Source organism: Mchenga conophoros, linkage group LG15 (assembly GCF_057382185.1).
Source record: "Mchenga conophoros isolate Kocher_MC1m ecotype Shallow Benthic linkage group LG15, M_conophoros_male_GT1.1, whole genome shotgun sequence".
In the NCBI taxonomy this organism is placed as follows: domain Eukaryota; kingdom Metazoa; phylum Chordata; class Actinopteri; order Cichliformes; family Cichlidae; genus Mchenga; species Mchenga conophoros.
In genome coordinates this window covers 21610326-21635627 of record NC_140540.1, presented here as the reverse complement: position 1 = coordinate 21635627, position 25302 = coordinate 21610326, and the positions used below count along the sequence as shown (strand labels likewise).

The 25302-nt window shown below is 41.0% G+C and overlaps 2 protein-coding genes across 2 annotated transcripts; both read right to left on the bottom strand.

Annotated features, from left to right (window-relative positions):
* Positions 1–6279: 6279 nt before the first annotated feature.
* On the bottom strand, positions 6280–11668 carry LOC146558271 (uncharacterized). The gene is made up of 9 exons (XM_085247764.1): positions 11575–11668; positions 9228–9563; positions 8913–9096; positions 8018–8103; positions 7848–7916; positions 7595–7684; positions 7486–7511; positions 6823–6891; positions 6280–6716 (listed from the first exon to the last, which is right to left on the bottom strand). The coding sequence occupies exons 1-9, from the start codon at positions 11666–11668 to the stop codon at positions 6621–6623; spliced, it is 1050 nt and encodes a 349-aa protein (XP_085103890.1). The 3' UTR covers positions 6280–6620.
* Positions 11669–12200: 532 nt separating this feature from the next.
* LOC146558270 (uncharacterized) lies at positions 12201–20526 on the bottom strand. The gene is made up of 5 exons (XM_085246783.1): positions 20439–20526; positions 16090–16182; positions 13325–13423; positions 13058–13147; positions 12201–12968 (listed from the first exon to the last, which is right to left on the bottom strand). Exons 1-5 carry the CDS (start codon positions 20497–20499, stop codon positions 12961–12963), a joined length of 351 nt encoding a protein of 116 aa, XP_085102909.1. The 5' UTR covers positions 20500–20526; the 3' UTR covers positions 12201–12960.
* Positions 20527–25302: the final 4776 nt, after the last annotated feature.

The following is a 25302-nucleotide window of genomic DNA, read 5'->3' as shown; positions in this document are numbered from 1 at the left end:
GATTGGTAAATATGATCAGATGTTGTAAAGGTCACACTAGCTGAGCAGGTAGACTGTGATATCCACACGCCATTGTCATTGTTATATAGTCATTTCACAGTGTATTTGTATTCTTCATATTTGGACACAGAGCAGTTTAATGTCACTGTGTGTGTAGCCTGTGTGTCCTTTAGATATTCTAAACTTGCAGTGGATATTGTCTCCTTTCACTTTAACTCTCATATGTATGTGTCCTGATTTATGATCAATCTCAGGTGTCTTGAACTGAATTTCTTCATTTAGATAAGTTTAAGATAAGAGATAAGATAAGATAGAACTTTATTAATCCCTCGGGTGGGTTCCTCTGGGAAATTCGACTTCCAAAGAAAAGCACAGCAACGACCGAAGTTACAGTTACAAAAAGAGAATTGTTATATATACACACACACACACACACACACACACACACACACACACACACACATATATATAAATACAGAGACAAATATAAATAAAATATACAAAGGGGATAAATAGAATAAATAGGAATAAAAAAAATAAAAATACAAGTGAATTGCACATTTCAAGTATTGAGTCTATTGCACCGTTGACTATTTACAAAAGTATTGCACAAAAGGTATTGCACAGTGAGGTGAAGAGGCACTACAGCTTAGTTGTTCCCCCCTCCTTTGTCCTCCTGTTTCCCCTCCCTCTCCCCTCCAGAGAGGAGTTAAACAGTCTGATGGCGTGTGGGACAAAGGAGTTTTTAAGTCTGTTAGTTCTTGTCTTGGGGAGAAGCAACCTGTCACTGAACAGACTCTTCTGATTGTTTATGGCCGTGTGCAGAGGATGCCCAGCATTGTTCATAATGTCCAGCAGTTTCTTTAATGTCCTTTTCTCTGCCACTGTCACCAGAGTGTCCAGCTTCATGCCGACCACAGAGCTAGCCCTCCTGATCAGTTTCTCCAGCCTGGATGAGTCCTTCTTTGCTGTGCTGCTCCCCCAGCACACCACAGCATAGAAAAGTACTCCAGCAACCACCGACTGGTAAAACATCCTCAGGAGCTTCCTGCAGATGTTTTTTTTTTTTTTTTTTTTTTCTGCCTGTCCCATTTGGTTCTTTAGCCATCAGAATTGTTGTCTGAAGACCAACAAGGATACCCAATGGATTTACTTTGCCAAATGGATCATCGTGGCATTGCCGTATTGGTCCATTTGGTCGATCTTTGTTTTTATTATTTATTATATTTTATTTTCAGATGTTACAGACGGGACAGACATGAGTGAGGGATAGGAAAGGAAGAAAGAAAGAGGAAGGAAAGGAAAAACAGAAGGGGAGAGGGACAGTGAGAAAGGGGGGGAGAAAAAAAATAAAAATCTCCTGGATCACCTGTTGAGAGAAAAATAGAAAACAAGCAAAAAAAACAAAGCAACATACTAAACACAACACCATTGCATTAATCTAGCTAAGTGTAAACAGCAGTAAATACTAAATATTCAATGTTGTTGTGCAGCACGCAGGACAGATGTGCTTCGAAGTAGCGGCCAAGAAAGGTGTAATTTGGGTCTACGAGCAGTGAACACCCGTGTGTACACCTGTGTGGATCAGCATGCTTGTATTCCAAAGGTTTCTCCATGTAACGATCTGCTAGGGAGTGTGGGGGGGCCACAGCCCCGTCCTCCAGGGTGTGAAGCGGGTATGGAGGAGGTCAAACTCTCGACATCCAGAGGCCCCCAGAACACAAGAGACCATGGAAGACCAACAGAGGGGCAGCCGCGGAGCAGAAGCCAGGGGGAGTTGCAGTGACGCGCCCATGAGCTCCGCCGGCCCCCAGCTGCGCCTGAGTGACCGAGCCCCAGGCCGAGAGGCCGGGGGCACCCCACCTCCGAAGGGGCCCGAGCGAGCCCCAGGCTCCAGGCCCCGATAAGCAGCCGCCAAGGAGTGAGCCGGTGTGTACCTGGACGCCCACCCCCAGACACAAAGAACCACCAACGCACCGACACCTGAGGGAGTCTGCCACCGGCAGGGGAAGTGGTGGGGGGAGATAGGCCTCCAAACCTTGGAGGGCCTGAGGTGTCCCCAGAGAGGTGGCGTCTGATACCCAACCTGACATATAGACCCAGACATACAGGCACACACAGACACAAACATTCATTCCCACCCTCATGCTCTCATGTGCACTCACTCCACACTCAACCAACGTGGAGACAGACATAAAGAGACGCTGTACACACGATCACACTCCCCAAGCGTACTCTACAAACCGGGTCTAGGTACCCTTGCCCCTGGAGGGGGGAACTGCACCCAGACCCAGGTGGTGTTACCCTTTTCCCTGCGGTGGGGAGAGGCAGACCACCCCGACTCCGTAGCAGCAGGGAGGCCCCACACCCCAGACCGCAGTCGGACGGCCAACTCCTCCTAGCCCTCCCGCTCCAGCAGGCCGCAGAGAACGGGGGTGGGAGAAGATTCCAAACCTCCCTCCACCCGCTCATTGTAGTGTTGATGCATGTGTTCTAAGGTGCAATTAAAACCCAGGAGGGCATGGAGCTACCTGCCAAGGAGCAGCAGGTTCCTGCTAGCCCTCAATGTCTAAGTGTATTTAAAATTGAGAGGTGGGCAACGACGCCAGGGGTGAGGTGTACACCCTGATGGTAATTTGGACTCCGTGATTGTGCCCACCCCCAAGATCCTATATGTATGTGTAATGAGAGTGTGAATAATGTGAATGTCTAAGTTGTGGGATAAAATTGAGGCAGAGGCAGCCAGAAGGGGACGGGGGGGGGGACGGGGGGGGGTAGCCTCCTCCGCACCCTGGTGACATACCCCTACTCCAAGGCCTGCATGTGTGGGTGGTTGTGGTGGAGCGGGAAGAGGGAGGCAGCTGGAGATGGGGAGGGAAGGAAGGGAGGGGCAGGTAACCCCTCCCTGGGGCCAGCTCCCCCGCTGACCCCAGTAGGCACTCCCATACTCCGCGACCCGCCAGGGAAAGGGGGCTCAGGCCCAACCAGACCGGGGCCCAGTGCAGCAGCGCCCCCCGGCCCCACAGAGCCCAGGACAGTCCACCCAACCCCACCACAGAGAAAACTGCACCCACCCCACCATCCACTCATCTTCCAGACTACATAAGACAGTAAACGCCCAGGCTGAGATCTTCCTCCACCTCTCCTGTATCTCCCCCTCCTGCAGAGAGAGTTCCTGAAGAGAGGAGAGCTCCTGCAAGATGTGACCATCTCCCCCACCAGTTGAAGAGCCCCCCAGGTGGCTCGACGCACCGGCGGCACCCTGCTCCAGGGCCGGGCCCCCATGCACCCACCCGCCCACAACCCCGGCAACACACCAACCAGGACCCAAGCCCCCAAGGCCCGGCCCGGGCCCCGGCCCAGAGACGGAGCACCCCTAGAACCTCACGCCCATCCCGGACCCACCCAGGGCCAGCCAGGCTACCAGGTCAGTAACCCACGTCCATCAGCACAGACCCTCCCCTAGCCCCGCTGCACGCAGCCGCGAGGAAACAGTCACCTGAGAGCCAACAGAGCCCCCAACCGGACATGACCGCTACCCCGGGTTGAGCCCCCCAAGGAAGTTGCCTCCGGGGAACCCCCCGACGCCCCAAGCCTGTCCCTACCCCCACACCGATCACAACAGTGAAGGCGGGACCAAACTATGACCCCCCACCCCCACTAGGTGATGGAGCTGATAAAAGGGGCCCAGAGCAATTGATCTGATGTGGTGGCAGAGGCTGTATCAAGACTAATGTAATCTAATAGATAATTTCTATATTGGTTAGAATTAAGATTATTTTTATTTTTCCAGTTCATGAGGACAGTTTTCTTGGCTATGCATAGGGCAGTGAAAATCATATGGGCTATATTCTTTTCTGAAGTGACATTATCTAAGCTGCCCAGTAAACACACTAAGGGGGAAGTTGGAATGTTACATTTCAGACACTTTGATAAGTCTTCACATATCTCGCGCCAAAACTTTTGCACTGGTGGACAGAACCAAAGAGCGTGGATGTAATTGTCTGGTGTATTGCCTTGACAGTGTGAGCAGTTGTTGGAAGATGTAAAGCCCATCTTGAACATCTGATGACCTGTATAGTGCACTCTATGTAGTATTTTGTATTGTATTAATTGCAGACTGGGATTTTTAATTAATTTAAAGGTTTTTGAGCAAATCTGAGACCAGAAGTTTTGGTCTAAGCTGACTGATAAATCTGCTTCCCACTTTGCAATAGGAAGGGATATTGATTCATCTAATTTAGAAAGTGTTCTGTATATTTTAGATAATAATTTGGGGGATTTAAGAGTAAGAAAATGTGCCGCACTTAGTGGTGTTTGTAATTCAACTTGACTGAGGTTAAATTTTTTTTTTACTATGGATTTAATTTGTTGATATTCTAAAAATCTTGTCTTGTTGATCCCATATTGTGCAACTAGTCTGTCAAATGGAATAAATTCTGTTCCCTCTAATATATGTTCTAAGTATTTAATTCCTTTACAACTCCATTCTGGGAAATTAATCATATTATTGTTTTGTAATATGTCAGGGTTATTCCAGATAGGTGTACGTTTGCATGGGATTAATGAAGACTCCGTTATTTTTAGAAACTCCCACCATGCTGTCAGAGAAAAGCTGATGTTGATACTTTTAAAGCATTCATGTCTTTTGATGTTTGAGCTAATAAATGGTAGGTCTGAAATCTCTAGATCCTTGCATAGTGCCTGTTCAACATCTAGCCAAGGCTCAACTAAGAAGGTATGTTTTAACCATTCTGAGATGAACTGAAGCCTGTTGGCTAAGAAGTATTGATGAAAATTAGGCAGATCTAATCCTCCTCTATCCTTGGTTCTTTGTAGCGTTTTTAAGCTGATACGCAGGGGTTTATCTTTCCAAAGGAATTTGGAAATATATGAATCCAGAGATCTGAACCAATCTTGTGATGGTTTGTTAGGGATCATCAAAAATAAGTAATTTATTTTTGGCAAGATCATCATTTTTATAGTGGCGACCCTTCCCATGAGTGATATGGGTAAAGATTTCCATCTAGTCAGATCGCCTTCTACTTTCTTTAGAAGTGGGATGTGATTTAATTTAGTTAAGTCTGAAAGCTTAGAAGAAACATTAATACCTAAATATTTAATATTTCCGGATTGCAGTGAGGCAGAGGAAGAATTATGGAAGGAGCAGTTAATGGGGAGAACTGTAGATTTTGGCCAGTTAATTGAATAATCTGAAACTCTTGAAAACCAGTTTATTAGAGTAATTACCTCAGAGAGGTTGGTTTGTGTGTTTTGCAGAAAAAGCAACACATCATCCGCATAGAGACTGATTTTATGTTCTATGTTCTTACATTTTATGCCCTTAATTGTTGTAGCCTGTCTAAATGCTGCTGCTAGAGGTTCGATAAAAATTGCATCCCTGTCTGGTGCCCCTCAGGAGACAGAAGCTGGAGGATGTCTGGTCATTTGTTCTGATACGAGCTGTTGGGGAATTGTATAATATTCTTATCCAGTTTATGAAAGAGTTTCCAAAACCAAATTTGTGTAAAGTTGCGAATAAAAATTTCCAGTTAACTCTGTCAAATGCTTTTTCTGCATCTAGAGATAATATTATGGCTTCGATGTTTTTATCGTATGAGTAGTCTATTAAATTAAGTAATCTACGAGTGTTTGTTGAGGAGTGCCGACCTTTTATGAAACCAGTTTGGTCAGGATGAATTAAGAGGGGGGTCATTTTCTCTAATCTCTTTGAAAGAGCTTTGCAGATTATTTTAAGGTCTACATTTAAAAGAGAAATTGGACGATAGCTTGAGGGAAATACAGGGTCTTTCTGCAGATGTTTAAAGACCTCAGCCTCCTGAGGAAGTACAGTCGGCTTTGGGCTTTTTTATACAGGTGCTCTGTGTTGCATGACCAGTCCAGTTTATTGTCCACCCACAGCCCGAGGTACTTGTACTTGTTGACCACCTCCACCTCCTCCCCATCTATCTGAACCGGCAGTGGACCTCCCGAAGTCCACAACCAGTTCCTTAGTCTTTGAGGTGTTGAGTTGCAGGTGGTTTGTGTGACTCCATGCGACAAAGTTCCTCACCAGACTTCTGTACTCCTCTTCCTGATCATCCCAGATACACCCCATGATGGCCGTGTCATCTGCATCTGTTTAAGCCCTTTGTGAAAAAACCTGCTCACCAGAGGGAAGGTTTGTTGTCAGTAGAGAAATGCAACCAACATAATAAAACTTTCTCATTCATTCATGTAAAATTGTGTTTTTCATACAGGTAAAGACATATCCTCCCACTCTGATGCCTGATTCCATTTAATCCTGCTTTTGATGCTTAGAGTAATGAGACACAAATGTTTGAATAATTGTTTATGGAAAAAATGAAACTAAACTTATAAATTACTGCAGTTTTAGAAAATTTACAGGCAAATAGCAAAATAAACACATCTATGTACATCATTTCAAAACTTTGAACAAAAGATAAAATAAAACTGAAAGCCTTTCAAATGTTACAAATTCTGCTCTTTAAGCACTCACACAACTGCTTCCTCCTTTTAAACTGAGCAAACCGATAATTCTTATAGGGACGAAGCTTTTTCACAGAAGCAATGACCTGATGATTAAGTTTCCTTTTTGTTTACTCTATGGTAGCATAGAGGCTGCTGGGATCTGTGGAGGAAGCTTTCACAGTGGAGTAGGTAACTGTCTCATCACTCTCACATTTATCCCGAACCTGGAAGCACACAGACCACAGGATGTTTCACCACATGTAACACAACACAGTGAAAACATCATTTACTAATGCACCGATGAAGCCAGAAACATATCATATGCATTACTTTATTTTCACTGTTAGCCTTGTTGGTGTAGCTGATGGAGATGTAGGAAACACCATCTTCATGATCCGCCTACACAGTAAAGAAAACATGATTACTGCCCTCTGAGATGCAGGAGGATCTACACTGACCCGTCTCTGCCAACGATGTCAAAATTTGTTACCACTTCTTTTGGCTTAGTTTGACAGCAACAGTTCACTTCCCTTCAGTTTGAAATCTATCTCTTGCACAGTCTCATGTTGTAAAGTTAGTTTTATAATGTTGAAGAACAAATGCAAACAGCAGAAGTTGTGAGTTTGACCTTATTATTTTCTAAATTACTGAAGGATTTGAAGTCAAGCCTGAATAAATATATGCATTACATCAGTGCAACTTCCAGTTACTTTTGAGTGTTTAAACATCTGCAACAATCATAGATAGATAATGACATAAAACACATAAAATGCAACACAAAAGTCCAACTACCAGTACCATAGGGTCTTTTTTGTGACCAGAAAGGACTTTGCACATAGGCTGAGGTCATTTTTGGAGTTAATAATTATAAAATCAAAGCAAAAATGAATTTTGCACCCTCTTTTTTCTTTTCTTGATCTTTTGCTGCACCAACCACTGCATCACTTCTGATCTAGAATTAAAATGTTTAGTAAAGATTATTTTTAAACTCACATTTTCATTGGCTTGTGTTTTGGTCCCTGAAAAGAAAAGAAAAACAGGATTACACACTTGACCACAGAGAAGATTCAGCTTTAATATTTAATGTGGGATTTTCTCTCACCTCTCTTCAGTACAATCAGTTTCACAGCAAAGATTAAAAGTGCTGCTGAAATAACAGCCACGAGGATGTACGGCCACACCAGAGCTGCACCTGAACACAAATATCTGAAGCTTTTCATTTACTGTTCAATGTCTAAGAGGTAGAAAAGTTGCAAATATGACATGCATGTGACTTAACAAAAAACTATTCAATCATTGCTTTGAACCCCCCCCCCCCCCCCCAAAAAAAAAGAAAAAAAAAAAAGAAAAATCACCTGGGTCATCAGTCTGTGATGTTGTTCTTGATGTTCTTGTTGTTCTTGTTGTTGCTGATGTTACTGTATCTTCATCATTCAAACAAAAGATCAAATTCAGCTAATTAAAAGTTCTTTCCTCACATCAGTTGAAAGTAATTTTCTCAACCAAATCTCTCCTGGTTTCTTACCTGATGACTGAGGCCTGAAGGTACAAAGCTGCTCTTTGTTTTCTTCTGTTGTTACGCTACACTTAAAGTCAGAGTTAGATATGTGACTTGTGGAGCAGGGAAATTATTTTACTGCTATTGTTAAATAATCATCATTACCATTGCATTAATAATAGAATCTGCAGCATTAATATTGTATTCAGAGGTTTAAACAGTGTGTGTGTTTTAGAAAGAATAAGTTGCAGGCTGACAGGAAGTTGCAGAGAGTTTGCAGAAGGGAAAGCAGAAGTGAAAGCAGAGTCTAAGTTATTCTGAGCAGGTTAGATGAGGCTATTTGAATTACTAGGTTATTCAAATTGTCTGTTATACTTTTATATTCTTTTATTAAGCTCTTAGTAGAGGTTCTTGATTAAAACATTTATTCAACATAGTACATATAGTTTCAGTTAGGTTATTACACATAAGGATGAGCCTCTGGTCTGGTAAAAGGTCAGAAGTGCAACGGGTGAGATGAGAGGGCATGTAGGGTCAACACATACACACACACACATTAGTAGACTCATTTATAGGTGAGAAGTTGGTCATGTTTGTCTCTGGAAAGAGGAACAGCGTCTGGCAGGATGTGGGGCTCGTGTTCCAGACGAGACGAAGACAACGTTCTTTTAAACTGTGTTAAAAGTCATTGTGATTTTGATTTGACGTATGTATATATCCTGTCTGTGACGTATGAAGGGGCGTCATTAATTCAGACCCTGATGCTATAAAAATCTGTGTATGCTTTGAGTAAGTCGAAGATCAAGTGCTGTCTGCGTACAGACTGGTCTTCCCACGCGTGTATTCATTAAAATCATTGTTTGACCAAGATCTTCTGGACCTGGTTGTTTGTACTCTCCTTCCTCAATGTTTGAACCTTAACAGACTGTATGATGACTTTATAAAAGTAACAGCAGCAGAGCAGGACGACTGTAATGTTTTTAAATTTGAGTAATCTCTATTCAGACCTCCACTGTCATGGATCCACTTCAGTTTGTGTTTACACCGTTCATATGTCCACACAGAGCAGTTTAAAGTCACTTGATCAGTGTTCTTCTGTTCAGTCACTGGTGAAGATTCGAAGAAAAAAGCAAACAAACAAACATTTAAAAAAAAAAATAAATGTAAGGTGTTAGCATATTGTTTAGTTGTTCACAGCTTGTAAGTACTGGTGGTCTGGTGTGGTATAAATACTCACTGATGACATCAGACAGATAAACCACAGCATCTGGACCTTGCTGTTTCCCTGGATTGTCTCTAAACTGTCTGCAGGTGTAACGACCAACATCCTCAGCTGTGACCTTCTTTATAACCAGTGAGCATTCTGCTGTAACACTCAGTCTGTCTGATTTGGCCTTTTCTTTGATCTGTCCATGATTAACCAGCTCTACTGCTGGTGTGCTTCTTGATTCAATGAAGAGCCAGTTGATAGCGTTACAGTTGTGATGATTCTTCATCACATTTTCACAAGGCAAAGTGACTTTATCTCCATCTCTGACAGTGAAGGAGAGTGAAAGATCTCCACTTAGTGTTCCTGAGAACACGACAAAGAATCAAAAAGGTAACACTGCATGTCAGAGCACAGATAATTTTGCACAGTTATGCACACATGTATGCATTTGTATCTTTTTCATTTTCACTAGTGCACTGAGCTGGAAATGTTTTTAAATCTTTCTCTTATACACATGTTGGATGTATCCTTACCAACTGAAGCACAGGTACAGCAGTAAAAACACTTTAAGCTAAATAGATTTAACCATCATTTCTCATAGTCTCTCTTTTCTCACTTTCTTCTTGAGCTTCTGAAAAATAAGTGTATCAGCTTCCCTGTTATTAGTGAGGTAATACATTCATAGAACTCAGAATCTGCTGAGATGATAATAATAATAATGTCCTCAGTGTAAACTTTTGTAATCTCATTTATAAACGTATCTGTATTCCTACCTGTTAATTGAAGCATTAGTATCACTGATAAAAACATGTGAATCCATCTGAATTCAGCCATCATGCTTCTCGGTATTTCTCCTTCCTGTTTCTCACAGTAATGACAGTCGCAGACTTTAAAGTTGTGCTCCCTGTGGCGGTTCCTGTGGTTGTTATCTCACTATCTCACGCTAACTGTTCAGGAAGTCCTTTCTCTGACAATTTCTGTTGTTTATAAAATGGCTGGGGAACGAAACAATATTAAAGAGGTCAAAGGTCACTGCAGGCCATCAAACCCTGTAAAACTAAAACGAGCACGTAGAACAGACAGCCGAATGTTGCTCAGTGACTTATGATAATCCCACTGTCCGTTTGTGAAGGTAAGATTATGTCTTCTTGCTCTGATACTTGTTGGTCCCTCACTGTGTCTGTGAAGTGTTGTTTTTCTGAGAAGTGAAGGGGCAGAGTTGGTGAGAATGTAGAAGAGTTACCGTCAGAAACAGACGCTTCACACACTAAATGTCCTTTAGACATTTAAACTAAGTGTAACAGCAAACTGTTCTCACAGCTGAGGGTGTTGGTTATTACACTTTCAGAAAGTTCAACATATTGTTTTTTTTTTTTGTGGCTCATGCCTATGTTGTTAATAGTAAACATTTCAATCATATAATTTTCAGCTCAGACTGTCTCATTAAAACACAAACTGGAAGATTACTGTAAATTTCATTCTCTCTTTTTTTATTCGTGACTGAAAGTAAGGCCAACAGGGTAGAAACATTAATCTGCATAGATGTGCAAAGGCAACAAACTCACAGGCTCAACTGTTGTCACTTCATTGGTACATCATTTCTTCCTCATTACATCTTATTTAAGTGTCTCTTTCTGAGAACTGAAGGGGAAGTGCTTTGGTGCAAATGTGGATACGACAGCCCCAGCATAACTCTGCAGGTTTTAACCTCTAATGACGACCAGACACAGGTCAAAAAACCACAGAGTGTCTTTTAGATATTTTAAAGCTGCAGAAGATGAATGATTCTTTATGTTTAAACATTTCAGTATCCAATTATGCTTTTTAGTGGAAAAGTTTACTAGAAGTGGGACATGCAAAGTATAAATTATCACCTTCTATAATGAATGAACCAGTTTACAAGAGATTTATTTTCAGTAGAGCAATGCAATCCACAGAATGAAATGTTCACACTCCCCAATGAAAGCCTTGACATGAGATAGGATACACAAAGCTGCCACATAAACACTGCAGACAGTCCAAATGAGTTGTTTCAGATATCACAGATGAAGTCATGCTTCCTCTAACTTCCTCAGAGGTCACTTGTCCTTGTATAGATGGAGATAAGCTTTTGGGCAGTGCTTTGAGTCTTTAAGTTATTCCTTTAAATATGTTATGTAATAGGATTATCATTTGGTTACCTTAAGTTTAGTTTATGTTTTACTTAAGTCATCTGTGTTAGTCTGTCATGTTTCTTGTCTTCTTGTTCATATTGTCAAGCTTGTGTTGCCATGTCTGGATTCCACTCTGTTTCTTGTTTTACTGTGAAAGTCCCTGTCCTATGTGCAGTGTTCCTTGTCTCGTTAGGTCTGATTTGTCCCAGCTGTGTTCCCACCTGTTCCACATCCCCTCATTATCTCTGTGTGTACTGAAGTCCTCTGTCCTACTTTGTTCAGTGTCAGGTTGTCTTTTGTCCTTTGCACCACCATGTTCCATCTATCATGTGTCACGTATCCACGTCATGTTTTGGGTTTTTTATGTTTATCTTTAATTTCCCCAGTTTAGGTTATTGTTTAGCATCACCTCTGCCTTTTGTTTTGCAATGTCTTACCAGCCTTAATAAACGTCTCGCTTTCTGTTAAGTTTGAGTTTTGTTTTAGAGTGTCTGCGCTTGGGTTCACCTCCTTTATTCACACAGTCAGCTTTGCAGCCTGACTGTGACAGGCAGGTCTCAAAGTTGTGGCTGAATGGCATATTTAAATGTACTTTAAAGTCAAATAGAGAAGCTAACAGGATAGGGCAAAAATCCAATCCAAATTTACATTTGTAGTCATGAAAGCACAAACCAGTCACAGGATGCTGGGAAGGGTTGTCAAAGAGTTCAAAGGAGAGAAATGAACGAAGATAGGGTGTACTTATGGAACTGGGACAGGTAGAAGTGGTTGTTCTTAAAATAACATGAGAGTTAAAGACTGGAAACAAGACACCAAAAGTGACTGAAGTGAGAGATGCAAAACAGACTTTCTGCTTAGAATTTTTATTTATTTTAAAGATTGCATTATGTTCAAACCCATTAAAGATAACAGTGTGTGTGATTACATCATCATCAATCAAAACTCATTTGAGCGCAGACCAGATTCGACCACATACAAATGACTTTGTATCCAGGCTCAGGCTCATAAAACTAAGCTCAAAACTCTAAACTAACTTTCTGCAGCTGAAAAAGAAAGAAATGAAAAATGGCTTTGAAATCTATTACCCAAGTGCCAACAGGAGTGTTTTGGAAATAATAGTGAGAGCATGTTTTTCAAATTCAGAAATGATCAGCAAATGCAGATGTAAAAGAAAAATATTTGTATGTGTATTTCTTTTTACAACAACCATGCTGTACAGGAGGCTTCTGCAGAAAGAGAAAACAACATGTCAAACGTGTTTCTATTTTTGTGGTCCAGAAAACCACCAAAAGCTACCCCTGCCTGCTGAAAACTGATGAAAAACAATGTACACCTCCAAAAAACACAGTACAAGGAGAAAGAGCTTTTTACCGCTGATGCAGGCAGGTATTTTAGAAAAGTCACTGTGGTTCTAAAAAGATCATATCAAGATTTCAAATTGTTGTCCAAACTGTGACTAAGGCAAAAACAACGATTCTCTTTTTAAAAGCTTCTGCTCCTCGTGCAAATATAAAGCTTGTTGATGTGCTGATCAGTGAGATCTGATAGAAGCTGGAGGGTTGGTCAAGCTACTTCAGTAGACTGGACTTTTTCATTGTTCACCATCTTTACACACCTGTAAAATACAAAATCATAAACCCGTGCTTCTTCAGAGCTTCATGTCTGGTTTATCAACCCTTCTTGCTTATGTGTGAACATTCTCACCAGCTCTTGTCCAGATGTTGATGACCACAACAGCTGCTATAAGTGCTGCTAAACCCAGAGGCACTATGATGAGCCTGTACCAGCATGAGCCTGGAGACAGAGCATGAAAAGCATGAAAATAATATTTTAAATGTCATTTTCTGATTGTTTTTGTTTTTTTAATGTAGATGAATACAGAGGGGAAAAAAACATGTCATCTGAAATTAAAACATTTCATTCTAAAATATAGAAATATTGAAAAAAAAAAAGCTGAATATTGTTGATTACCTTGTAATTTTGTTGAATCATCCATGATTTCCAGCTCTTTTGTTGTGTTTCCAGTTGTAGTTTCTGATTTTATTGTTGTTGCAGTATTTGATTTCTCACCTGAATAAAATTCAGTGGACCTTTCATTAGGAAACTAAATTCAGTCAATTACAGTTTTTTCTGAATGCTGAAACCCTAACTGTGATTCCTGTAGCACAATCTCTAAAACTATTCAGACTTATAGCAAAACCACTCACTGAGTTTGCAAAACTAAAAGCACAAAAACTGCTTTGCACTCAGTTTGCAATTTTGTAACACACACTTTGCAAAACTGTAGGCACAATTCACTGCACAACACTCAATTACCAAATTTCCAACACACTCCTAGCAAAAGTATACACATGTATGGCTATCATTACCACTAATTTGCCAACTGTCTGGCACACTTTCCCATGTGAAAACTTTTTTAGATAATTAGTCCACTTTGCAATCAGCCTAAGCACTATAATACAGGTAAGCTGTGTGTGCGGAGTACAATGGAGGGAGCAGAAAGAGTGAGAAGTAGAGGAGGCCGAGGAAGAGGACGTGGAGGTGAAGAAGTAGAATGAAGAGGACGACAAGGACAAGGAAGAGCAAGAGGAAGATGAGGAGGGGGGAGAGGAAGATGAGGAGAGGGGGAGAGGAAGGGTAGGAAGAGTAAGAAATAGAATTGCTGATGACATCAGAGCTACAATAGTGAACCATGTAATCAACCGTGGAATGACCCTGAGGGTAGCTGGCCAACGGGTCCAGCCTAACTCGAGCCGCTACACTGTAGCAAGTACCATAGGGACATCTTGAAATGAGAATCGGTTAGTACAGTCACTTCGCACAAAGATTTGTAGCACTGCCATATGCCAATGAGAAACACACCAATACCATTGATGTAAAAATACTGAAATTGTTACTTTACAGAATTGCTAGATGACCAGATGCTGGGGCAGAGGAAGCATGTTCACTGCAGACCAAGTAACCCATATAGTCATTATGGCGATTGCAAATAATCCTATACTTGGAAATAAACACTTGTGTTTGTTTTGATGTGTTTGAATAAACACCAGTACTTGAAGTTTGGATCCCTCTATGCTTATGGATCTATGACAGAAGTATGAGCTCAAACTGACATAGCTTACCTTGTGCACAGAGAAAGCAAAAGCCAGATGTGTTTTGTATTCATACCATCAGTGTGCAGTTGGTGCATTGTGTGCTTAGTAGATGATGGCCTGTGTGTACTGTTTGATACGGAAACACCATTTTTACGAAGGTGTGAAGAGTTAATCTAGCTGTGTTTGCTTTTACAAGAGAACTACAATGTTTTGATTATTGGGTGACAGGTTTTCTTATTTGTGTGAAGAGTTTTGCAAAATTAGCCAATAGTTACAAAAAATGTGCTTAAGAAATCAGAAAAAACTGTAAAGCTTCAGATCAATAAAATGAGCGGATATTTTAGGTAATTAGTCAGATTAATGCAAAGTTATTTTGAAAGGTTCTTCAGAATCTCTCCTGGTTTCTGATGACTGAGCGCTGAAGGTAAAAAGCTGCTCTTTTTTTCCTTCTGTTGTTACGCTACAGTTAAAGTCATAAGTTGATATATGAGTGTATGCATCATTCAGAAAAGTCACAGCAGCAGAGCAGGAAGACTCCGATGTTTTTAAATTTGAGTAATCTCTATCCAGAGCTTCACTGATATGGATCCACTTCACTTTGTGTTTGCACCGTCCATATGTCCACACAGAGCAGTTTAAAGTCACCTCAACAGCTTTCTTGTGTTCAGTCACTGGTGAAGATGAAATTCAAGAGAAATACCAAATAAATATAAGTTTCCTTTTTTCAAAATGTAACTTGTCAGCATGTTGTTCTAACAGGATGGTTTGAGCTCAAAAATATAGTGTTGCAAATACTCACTGCTAACAACAGACAGATAAACCACAGCATCTGGACCTTGCGGTCTCCCTGGATTGCCTCTAAACTGTCTGCAGGTGTAACGACCAACATCCTCAGCTGTGACCTTCTTTATAACCAGTGAGCATTCTGCTGTAACACTCAGTCTGTCTGATTTCTGTTCTTTGATTTGTCCAAGATAAACCAGCTCTACTGATGGTGTGCCTCTTGAATCAGTGAAGAGCCAGACAGTAGTGTCACAGTTGTGATGATTGTTGATGAGATTTTCACAAGGCAAAGTGACTTTATCTCCATCTCTGACAGTGAAGGAGAGCAAAAGATCTCCACTATTTACTCCTGAGAACACCACGAAATAGCTGCGATAAAGCAGACAAAACAAATTTGAAACATTTTTGCATGTTAATGTTTGAAAAACGTTTCACACCATTTAACAGCCATGATACTCAAGTGAACAATGTTTCCTGCCAAAACCACACCATCATATCAAATGTTACATCTTAAGTTTCCTATAGGATAGGTAAGTGATTTTCTGTCATCAAAATGTAAATAATATTCATTAGGAAAAAAGATGTAAACTAAAGTATGAACTCTCCTTAAAACTCTAAAAGAAAACGTGTTTTTCCTGCTTAATCATCATAATCTTACGTGATTTTGAAGGATTGCTGATTGTCTTTGGTTCTGATTTTGCGCTGCTTTCAGTTTTTCTCGCTGGTTCCTTTGTTGTGTTTGCAAACCAAAAAGTGTGTCATTATTTCACAAGTTGTTAATGAAAAAAAGATCTTAAAAATGTAAAATCTATCAAACTAATATTTGAGGTCATCTTAAACAGTTGATCGTGAGCTCACCTGTTTCCTCACCTGAGGGCTGAGGGCTGAAGGTAAATGGCTGCACTCTTCCTGTGTCTGTATCAGTCACCTCACACTTCACTGTGTTGTATCCTGCTGAGTAAATAGGGTAATACTTTATAACAGAGAGAGAACATTTCACCTCAATAATCAATCTGTCTGGTTTAGTTGTGGCCTTTTCACTGATCTGTCGAAGGTTGATCAGCTGTGCTGTTAGTTTCTTGAAATAAAAAAACATTTAGTACCATCACAGTTATTCTGGTCATCACATTTAGACGAGGCTGAATGACGTCATCAACAATCTTCATTGAAGAAAACCAATAAAAAAACATTAGAATACAGCACTTTTTACAATAAGAGTGAAAATCAATTTAGAAACAACTTTATAAACATGCTTCCCTGAAACAGCAGATCATGCTCAGCTGTCTTATTCATGTTATTGGTAAGTGATTGTAATAATATTGATACGATTATTATTTCACTGCTATAAAAATGTTTCCTCTATCCTTACCTACAATCTGAATCATCAGCATCAGACATAAAAACATTTGAATCCATCTGAATTCATCCATTCTGCTTCTCTGTCTCACTTCGTTCTTGTTCTCAGTCTCAACTGTCACAGTCTCTGAACTGATGACCCTTCAGGACGGTTTGTACTTCCTGTCATTTGTCATGTTTCACCACAAATTTAGCAATTTTTAGTCGTCTCTCATTTATGTTGATGATAATGTTACACAGCTGGAGTAAATCAGCTTTTCTGAAACATTTTTTCTAAAGGAAATTTATATGAAGACTTGGCAGGTTCATATTTTTGTCATTCTCACAGTTGATTTGTGACATTGATGTGTTTGACATTGAAAAGAAAATAATGAATAAAGAAGTCGAATGTGAGATATTTTTTGGAATAATGCAGCTCCCCTTTTTTAAATATTTTAAATCAGAAGGTGCATGACAGTTAATGTGTCAGACTCAACTCCTTAACCAACATAAGTGAGATGAATTGATTTTACAACTGCAGGTACAGGAAATATAGCAGATAATGCTATTGGAGTGAAACCCAACAGTTCCTCACCGTTAATCTTAAGTAATTTCCCCCTGATGAGGTGGAGAGGAAGTGTGTTCGTTACAATGTGGTGTGCTCATTTTACTGTTTTTTTAAGAATCTGCTGTTACAAGTGAAAATCTAAAAAAATTAAGGGAAGGTAAGGCCCCCAAATGTTTTGGGTTCGTAGCGACACTCTTGGTTTCTGACAGAAAACGGTAAGTGGTGAGAATAGAGGCTGTGGTTCAGGGGTTATCAGCAGTAGCATTTAACAATAATCTGTGAAATTGGTAAATATGTATGCTCATTAATATGTTATAGATAATATATTAATATGCTCATCAATATGCTCTAGTGTTTAAAACCCTAGAGTTCAGCAAATTAAATTCAACAAATATATCACGAACACCTTATTTGTGATAACCAGTGTTTCAGTCACAGGCCTGTCGGTATTATTCAAGTTACACAGTGGATTTTTTTCTTTTGGCTAAATACAAAATAAGAACAGTAAAAACAGGACACCCAAAATCAAAATCCAGCTTGACGCAAGGAAGATAAGATTAGTTAGGGAAACTATCACAGCAAAGGCAGTAAACTAAAAAGGGCAAAGGGAAGACAAGACACAAATTGGGAGGCAGAAACCGGTGAAGGTAAATACACCCAGCTCAAGGCAATCACGGCAGAGTTGGCAAAGGTGTTAGTAAAGCTACCAAGAAATGAAAGAAAACTAACCAAAATAAAATAGGAAATGAAAAAAGACAAATCTAGAGACCAGACAAACACCTAATGAGCCAGGCATTCATTTAGAGCAAAACTAGTTGTGGGCAGATAACAAATGAATAGAAAAACATTTTATCTCCAGATGACATTATTGTAAGCAATAAGAAGGAAGAAACTGATACAGATTTAATGGTATTTAACGGTCAATAAACTCATGCTACAAAACCCATAACGGTCATTTAGAAATCTAAAACAAACAAAAGCCGAGCGCTACCCCCAACTCGCTAATTGAATAAACAAGAAAAAAAAATGATAGAAAAATAATAAGGCAGTTCTCTCTTTCTGCTTCAGTGCTTAGTTAAAAGTCAAAGTATCAACACACTAAATACAAAACTTGGCAGTTCTCTGAAATCACACACCCAGATCTGTCATAGATGGTTTGGAGGCCAAGGACGGGCCTGCTGCTGCTGTCAGCTACTGCCGGGGAGACTGCTGGAGAGGATTTTTAAAACAGCCACTTGATGATGGAACCAATCAGCAGCTGCCAGCAAAATCCAGCCACTGTGATTCAAAAGATGGCCAGAGCCGTAACAATAGGATTAAATCTATTAAACTAGATAAGATTATACTGATAATACAACAGCAGTTTTTTTCTGCTGAGCTGATGTTGTGGATCAGTGGTATCTGACAGAAACACCAGAGCCTCCAGTGCTTTCATACTTTATTGAAACATCATCTTTATCATAATGTACCTGTGAAAAACAAGCAAAAAACCCAAAACCAAATGTATCAGATTGTGAGACAAATAAATTGGCATTGTGTTTATTATTACCTGTGGTTTCAGTTATATTCTTTCCATTAGTTCTTAGTTTTCTTTTCTTTTGTGTTTTTGAGTGTTAGGTTGAAATTGTTAAATGTTACCATTATTGTACTGCCAAGGTCTCCCCTTCCATCCATCCATCCATCCGTTCGCTTCCACTTATCCTTCTTAGGGTCGCGGGGGGTGCTGGAGCCTCTCCCAGCTGTCATAGGGCGAGAGGCGGGGTACACCCTGGACAGGTCGCCAGTCTGTCGCAGGGCCAACACACAAAGACATCATTCGCGCTCACATTCACACCTATGGGCACTTTGGATTAATCAATTAACCTATCCCCACAAGCTGACAGAGGCGAGGCTGCCGGACACTGGCACCACCGGGCCCTCTGACCACCACCAGTAGGCAACAGGTGAAGTGTCTTGCCCAAGGACACAACGACCGAGACTGTCGGAGCTGGGGCTCAAACCGGCAACCTTCCGATTACAAGACAAACTGCCAACTCTTGAGCCACGATCGCCCCAAAATTATAAACACAACAAAAGCTATTTTGCCCAAACACCTGAAATACATCTAATTAATATTTTAGCTATTTTTAGTTGTTTTAAACAGCTGATCGTGAGCTCACCTGTTTCCTCATCTGAGGTCTGACAGCTAAAGGTAAACAGCTGCACACTTCCTGTGTTAGCATCAGTCACGTCACACTTCATTTTCTCATATCTTGATGGATAGATATAGTGAGACTTCCAAAGGGTCACAGTAGTGGAGCAGTCAGTCTGTGAGGTCAGTATTTCTTTGTCATCTTTGTTCATATCTTGACGTTTAATCAGCCAATTCACGGTGTGATGACACTGTCCATATGTCACCACAGAGCAGTTTACAGTTTTTATCAGTTGCTTTGGTGCATTTCTCACAACAGAATTGATCTCTGCACCACTACTAAGGCTCTTCTCAAAACAATTAGTGCAAACTGCAAAACATGGTGGATAACTCGCAAAAGTGAGTCACCTCATCAAAAAGAAAAGTCAGTTGCTCAAAATAAGTAGTCAATGCTTCAAAAGCAAGTCCCTTAATCAACACAGATAATATATTCATCAAAAGCAAGTACTTATATCAAAGTGTCAGGGCTGTCACAATTACAAGTCATTACACCAGCACCTTTGGTCACAAAATCAAATGGTTTGAACAGGTTCTCATTGTGACGGATTTCTTTGTAGGTGCTTCCCAATGACTAATAATAAAAAGATTAACCTGAGACAGATGAACCAGAGCGTTTAGAGTTTGTATTTCTCCTAATTTGTACTGTAGGCATGAATAAAGACCAACTTCCTCAAATGTGAGCTTCTTAATAACCAGAGAACAGTTCGCTGTAACACTCAGTCTGTCTGATTTGACTTTGTCTGTCCAAGTGTGATCAGCTCTACTGTTGTTTTGTGTCTTGAAACAAAGGTCCACTCAGAACTGTCACAGTTATTCTGCTCATCTATCACATTTAGACAAGGCAGAGTGACGTCATCTCCAACTTTCATAAAAATGGATATTTCAGTTTCAGATACTGTTGAGAAGATTGATGAGAAATATGAAAGATAAATTAGAATGCAGCAGTTTTACAATCAGAGCGAAGATTTTAGACTCGGGTCTGTAAACATGTCCCATATTTCCCTAAAACAACAGTACATGCTCAGCTTTCTTATTTACTGTAAAGTTTATTGACCATAGTAATACTGATAATATTTAGTTTTGTTGCTAATAAAATGTTTCCTGTATCCTTACCTGGAATCAGAATCATCAGCATCAGAGATAAAAACATTTGAATCCATCTGAATTCATCCATCGTGCTTCTCTGCCTCACGTCTTTCTTGTTGTCGATCTCAACTGTCACAGTCTCTGAACTGATGACTCTTTTTACTTCCTGTCATTAGTCAGATCTCACTTCCTCACTGCAACTTTAGTCATTTGTAGTTCTTTCTTTCTTCTTGTTGGTATTGAGTATGTGAGCTTTCTCTGACATTGATGAATACATTTAAATATTAAACAAAGATGACACAAATAAACACAAAATGCAATTCCTAAATGAAGTTGTTTATTATTAAGAGGGTAAAAACCTATATGGCCCTGTGTTAGACCAAGTTAAATGTGCGACAGTGTCAAAGTGCTATAGACAAGGGTGCAGGGATCAGGTCTCCAGGGAATCTGCAGGGAAAAGCAGGGGGAACACACTCACTCTCCTTCTGTCTCTCTTGGCGTCTCACCAGTCTCTCACTCCTCTCTTGTACCAGAATTTCTGTAAGGAACAAGGGCAGGTCCAGGGTGTCTGTACACAGGGAAACGACGTGTTAGCACAAGATTCAAAATCCAAGAGAACTAGATTACTAGTGTCCTAGCCAGGACTTCACTAACATGAGTCAAGCAACAATCCAGCAAAGAGCAGTCTAACTTCTTCCCGTAAGTAGAGGCCGGTTAATGAGATGCAGGTGTTCACCATCTCCCAGGTATGTAGGCCAAAGGCGGGAGCCCACAATGGCCTCCGCCCAGGCGATAGAGGGAGAGAAAAGGAGAGAAAAACAATACCAAAGCCCACTTGTAGCAGAATATTTCTCAGGCAGACGGTGACACTATAGTTTTTAAACATAACAAAATTCAGACGACGACTGGTTTGATTTAACTGTGGTGATGTTTAGATTGCTCGAGTTGAAAAACCTGTTGCCGTCCAGTTTGTGTGAAGTCAGCATTACAAAGCAAATGCAACAACCTATTAACAAAAAGTCCTTATATTTACTGTGATAGTTGACCTGCTGCACTCTTGGTCTTAAAGCAAATTAGTGTTGTTTTAAGCTTTAGAAAATGAGAAACAGTAATGTTAAATATATATGTATCACAATGGAGTGGACTTTGAGAGATAGTTTTATCTACTCTGCAGCATAAGCTGAAAAACCAAGGCAGGATCCATGAAGCTGAAACACGTCAGCAGAAGGAGGAAAAGGTGGTGAGGCAGGAAAAAGAGACTAAGAAGGTACCTCAGGCCACCAGGGTGGAGAGAGACTCACGGTCGAATTATGAGGTACAGTAAGCCTGAAAAGACAGGAGCGCTTCAGCTCGCTGTGTCGTTGTCAAAGAATGACAAAGAAAGAATCTAGTTGTCGTCCTGCAGAGGCAGCCCTCTCCGCCCATCCCAACCTTGCAGAAAAAGCTGGCAAATCTTGCGCCATCTAGGCCCTCCTCTGTTTTTAGCCAGCGCTCGTCTAGAACTCTGAGTAACTCATTGCAAGGACAGCAAATTTTTTCACATTTTGCCCTGTATGACAACTCTATAAATAAATAAAAATGCATTCACAGAATTGCTCAGTGTCAGCACCAAACCACCCACCACCCAATGAAATTCCCAGCCAGCAGGGTAAGATTTGTGCAAATTATAAACCTTTATTTTCCTGATCCCTGCCCTGCCTTCAGTCCCCTGTCGTGCTTCAGATGATCAACAGGAAGTGTTCAGAGTGCTGTCAGCCTTACGTTGGTGTCTGAGGAAAGAGCGGTGACAACTGGAGGTTCAGATGGGTTGCACAGATTCACACGAGACCCACTACAATCTGGTAAACAGGTATTGCAGTCAGGCACCACTGAACAGCAGGGTAATGTGTGCAGGCATAAGATGCCAGAACAACAGGGATTTCTATCTTTTGTGCCAGGCTTAGAATCAGTCATTTAGAGACGCTGCTATGTTGAATTTAACCCAGTTAACCCCCAGATGTGGTGAGGCAAAGACACGATACTAACTCTGGGCTGTTAACGTGTGATCTTAATTTGATATTCGTAGTGAAGAATGTATTCAGTACAATGTTTTCCAAGACATTTATTCATCTGTGCTTGTATTCAAGTTTACAGCAAATCATCTGAGAAATGCCTTTGAACTGGTGCCTGTTTCTGGGCTTTTCTTTTGTCACAAACTGCTCACAAAGAAGGACGAATGCTTTAGGAAACAAAAGCTTTGGAATGTATTCTGCAAGTACAGGTCAAACGTAATAGCCTCATTGTTTTATAGCAATGCTGAATTAACTTATGTCACTGCAGGACAGTGCAGCCAGTGGGGCTGATTGTTATAGTCACTGTGCACGACAAGAAAGCATTTGACATGGTGAACTGCTGCCACGGTTTTAGAGAGACGTCTGTTTGTTATTAGAAGTAGTTGTTCTGTTTAATTTGGGGTTTTTCTCCTTTGCTTCTTCGTAGAAGACGACCAATCTGCACATCGAGAAGCTGTCCTGTCTTCAGCTAGGAGTCCTTCTCCAGCTGCTGCACATGCTAACAGGCAAAACATCAGGGAGTAATACAAGCTTTTAATGCTTATGTGAACCACAGGCGTGCTTATAATGTATCAACCTGCAGTGAGACTGTAAAAGCAAAATCTTTCTTGATTTAATTTTCATTGCACAAATAATAACAGATTCAGGAATGTATTCAAGGAAGAGACTGGCAAAGAAAGAGTGGGATAGTCAGGGAGCTGAAGGAAGGAGTACTAAAAGGCTAGGTGCACAGCAAAGAGAGAGGTGTCACTGGCACAGGAAAAGGCTTGTAGTGAGTTGTATGTGAGGCTGGACACTAAGGAGAAAATGATTTTTAATGAATGGCAAGGCACATAAATTGTGCTGGAAGAGAGTAACCAAGTATAGAGATGGAAATGTGCTAATGTGAAGAAAGTGTGTTGAGAAGGGAGAAGGAGTACTTTGGACGAAAATTGAATTAGAGAAGGAAGTGAGGCAACTCTGAAGAGGATGGAGACGGGAGGCATAGAGAGGGTAGGAGTGAAGGCTATGATAAGGTGCGAAGAGAGTAACTGTGGTGCTGCATAAGAAAGTCCTGAGGGGCAGAGAAGTATGTGATGGGTTGAGATTACATCAGAGAGAGGCTCTGAGCCCCTTCTTGTTTGCACTGGTGATGGAGAGGCTGACAGATGAGATCAGGCAAGAGTCTCCGTGGATGATGTTTTCAGACAACCACAGAAAGGATTTGTGGATGTAGTGAAGGTGGACATGCAGGGGGTTGGTGTGACTGAGGAGGATGCTAGAAATAGAGAGATGGAGGCGGATGATCCACTGTAGCGACCTCTAAAGGGAGCAGCCGAAAGAAGAAGAAGCACAAATAATTCTAATCATGCTTTTCTTTTATTCTCAGTACTAAGCTATGTAAAGGAAGTCAAGGTTGTTTCCTCCTACAATCACTTTGGTCATGCTGTTCTTACAAGTGTGGAGGTGCCAGATGGTTTAGACTTGTTTAGATTGGTGCTCTGTCTCCCTTTATCCAAACTAAAACTTTGATGAGGTTTTTTATCTTCACTAAACACTTTTTTGCTTTGTGTTTATTATTGTGCTACTGCAAGTATTTCATATATTAGTCAGTTGATTGTTACTGTAGGGCAGCTCTAGGACAATCCCAGATGTGATGTAGCTTGCTTTTATCCAGCAGATACGACATCTCATGAGGAGGTTCGAACCCTGTACCCTGACCCTCCTGCTGACGCACAAAGTCTGGACATCCAGCAGCAGGCCCTTCTACGTGAACAACAGCACAACAGTTTCTATTTCTTTTAATATTAGAAGTCAGTTATTCATTAATGAATACAAATGGTGACTGAAGTTATTTAGACAGGACATTAAACAATAAACTTCCAATAAATGATGAACAATGTGTGACTGAATGTGTTCATTGAAAGACTTTGAAAATATCGCAGCATAAAACCAGTGTAAAAGTACTCAGACTACTTTTGGGGGTATTTATTTGATGATGCAACCAGAAAATGTGCAGGTTGTGAGTTTAACATTTTCAACACTGGAGAAGTGTTAGCTAGTACACAGACTAGCTAATGACAAACATTTTTTTTAAATTAACCTTTATTTAAACAGGTTGTTCATTTTTCTGAGCTTATCTGGTGTCCAGTTTCGGTGGCAGTAGCATAAGCAGAGAAGACCCAGGCCTTACTCTCCCGAGCCAGCTCCTCCATTATTTGGGGGACACTGAGGCATTCTCTGCTGAGTGCTGTGATCTCCCCAACATGTCCTGGGTGTGTCCTGTCTGTCCTGGTGGGACATGCCTGGAACATCTCACCCAGGAGGCGTTCAAGAGGCACCCTTGTCAGATGCCTGAACCTCCTCAACTGGCTCGTTTAGATGTAGAGGAGTAGCAGTTAACTCGGAATGAGACAGACAGCACCTACTGCTGGGGTGGGCCTACAGGAGGGAGAGCTCATGTCGTCTCTTCAGGACACATCACTGGACCCCAAGAAGCTCTCCCCGGAGCTCCCTTTGGCTGCTGGGGTCGGCATACGTTCAACTTTAAAATCACTCTTGGTTCTTGGCTAGCTTTGTGTTAGCATCCTTTGTGTACTGATGCTTGCAAGAAGCTAAAGTTGCTTTGGCAGAATTTTCTTTCTCATATATGCACACATAAGGAGAGAGATGTTTTATAAGCTTTAGTCATCACCGTGCACTTTTCCTGATTCACACAAAATACAGCAATCTGGCACCTTCCCACAGGGTCTTGCACGAGTATTAAACATGTTCATTTGTGCTTTGGACTGTCACCAGATTTCTTCTAGAAGTTTCTTGCCAGTCAGCAACTATCTTGGCAACACCACTTGAGTTTGTGT

Bases quoted from the DNA above. Each gene is read 5' to 3' on its own strand.
- LOC146558271 (XM_085247764.1), bottom strand. From the start codon at position 11,668: ATGGTGGTGCAAAGGACAAAAGACAACCTGACACTGAACAAAGTAGGA. The intron at 7,685-7,847 runs GTGATTTTTCTT...ATTTGTGTTCAG, and splicing joins ATCACAGACTGATGACCCAG to GTGCAGCTCTGGTGTGGCCG. The intron at 6,717-6,822 runs GTAATGCATATG...GTGTGCTTCCAG, and splicing joins AGGCTAACAGTGAAAATAAA to GTTCGGGATAAATGTGAGAG.
- LOC146558270 (XM_085246783.1), bottom strand. From the start codon at position 20,499: ATGGATGAATTCAGATGGATTCAAATGTTTTTATCTCTGATGCTGATG. The intron at 16,183-20,438 runs GTAAGGATACAG...TTTACTCAGCAG, and splicing joins GCTGATGATTCTGATTCCAG to GATACAACACAGTGAAGTGT. The intron at 13,148-13,324 runs GTAATCAACAAT...CTCTGTCTCCAG, and splicing joins TGATTCAACAAAATTACAAG to GCTCATGCTGGTACAGGCTC.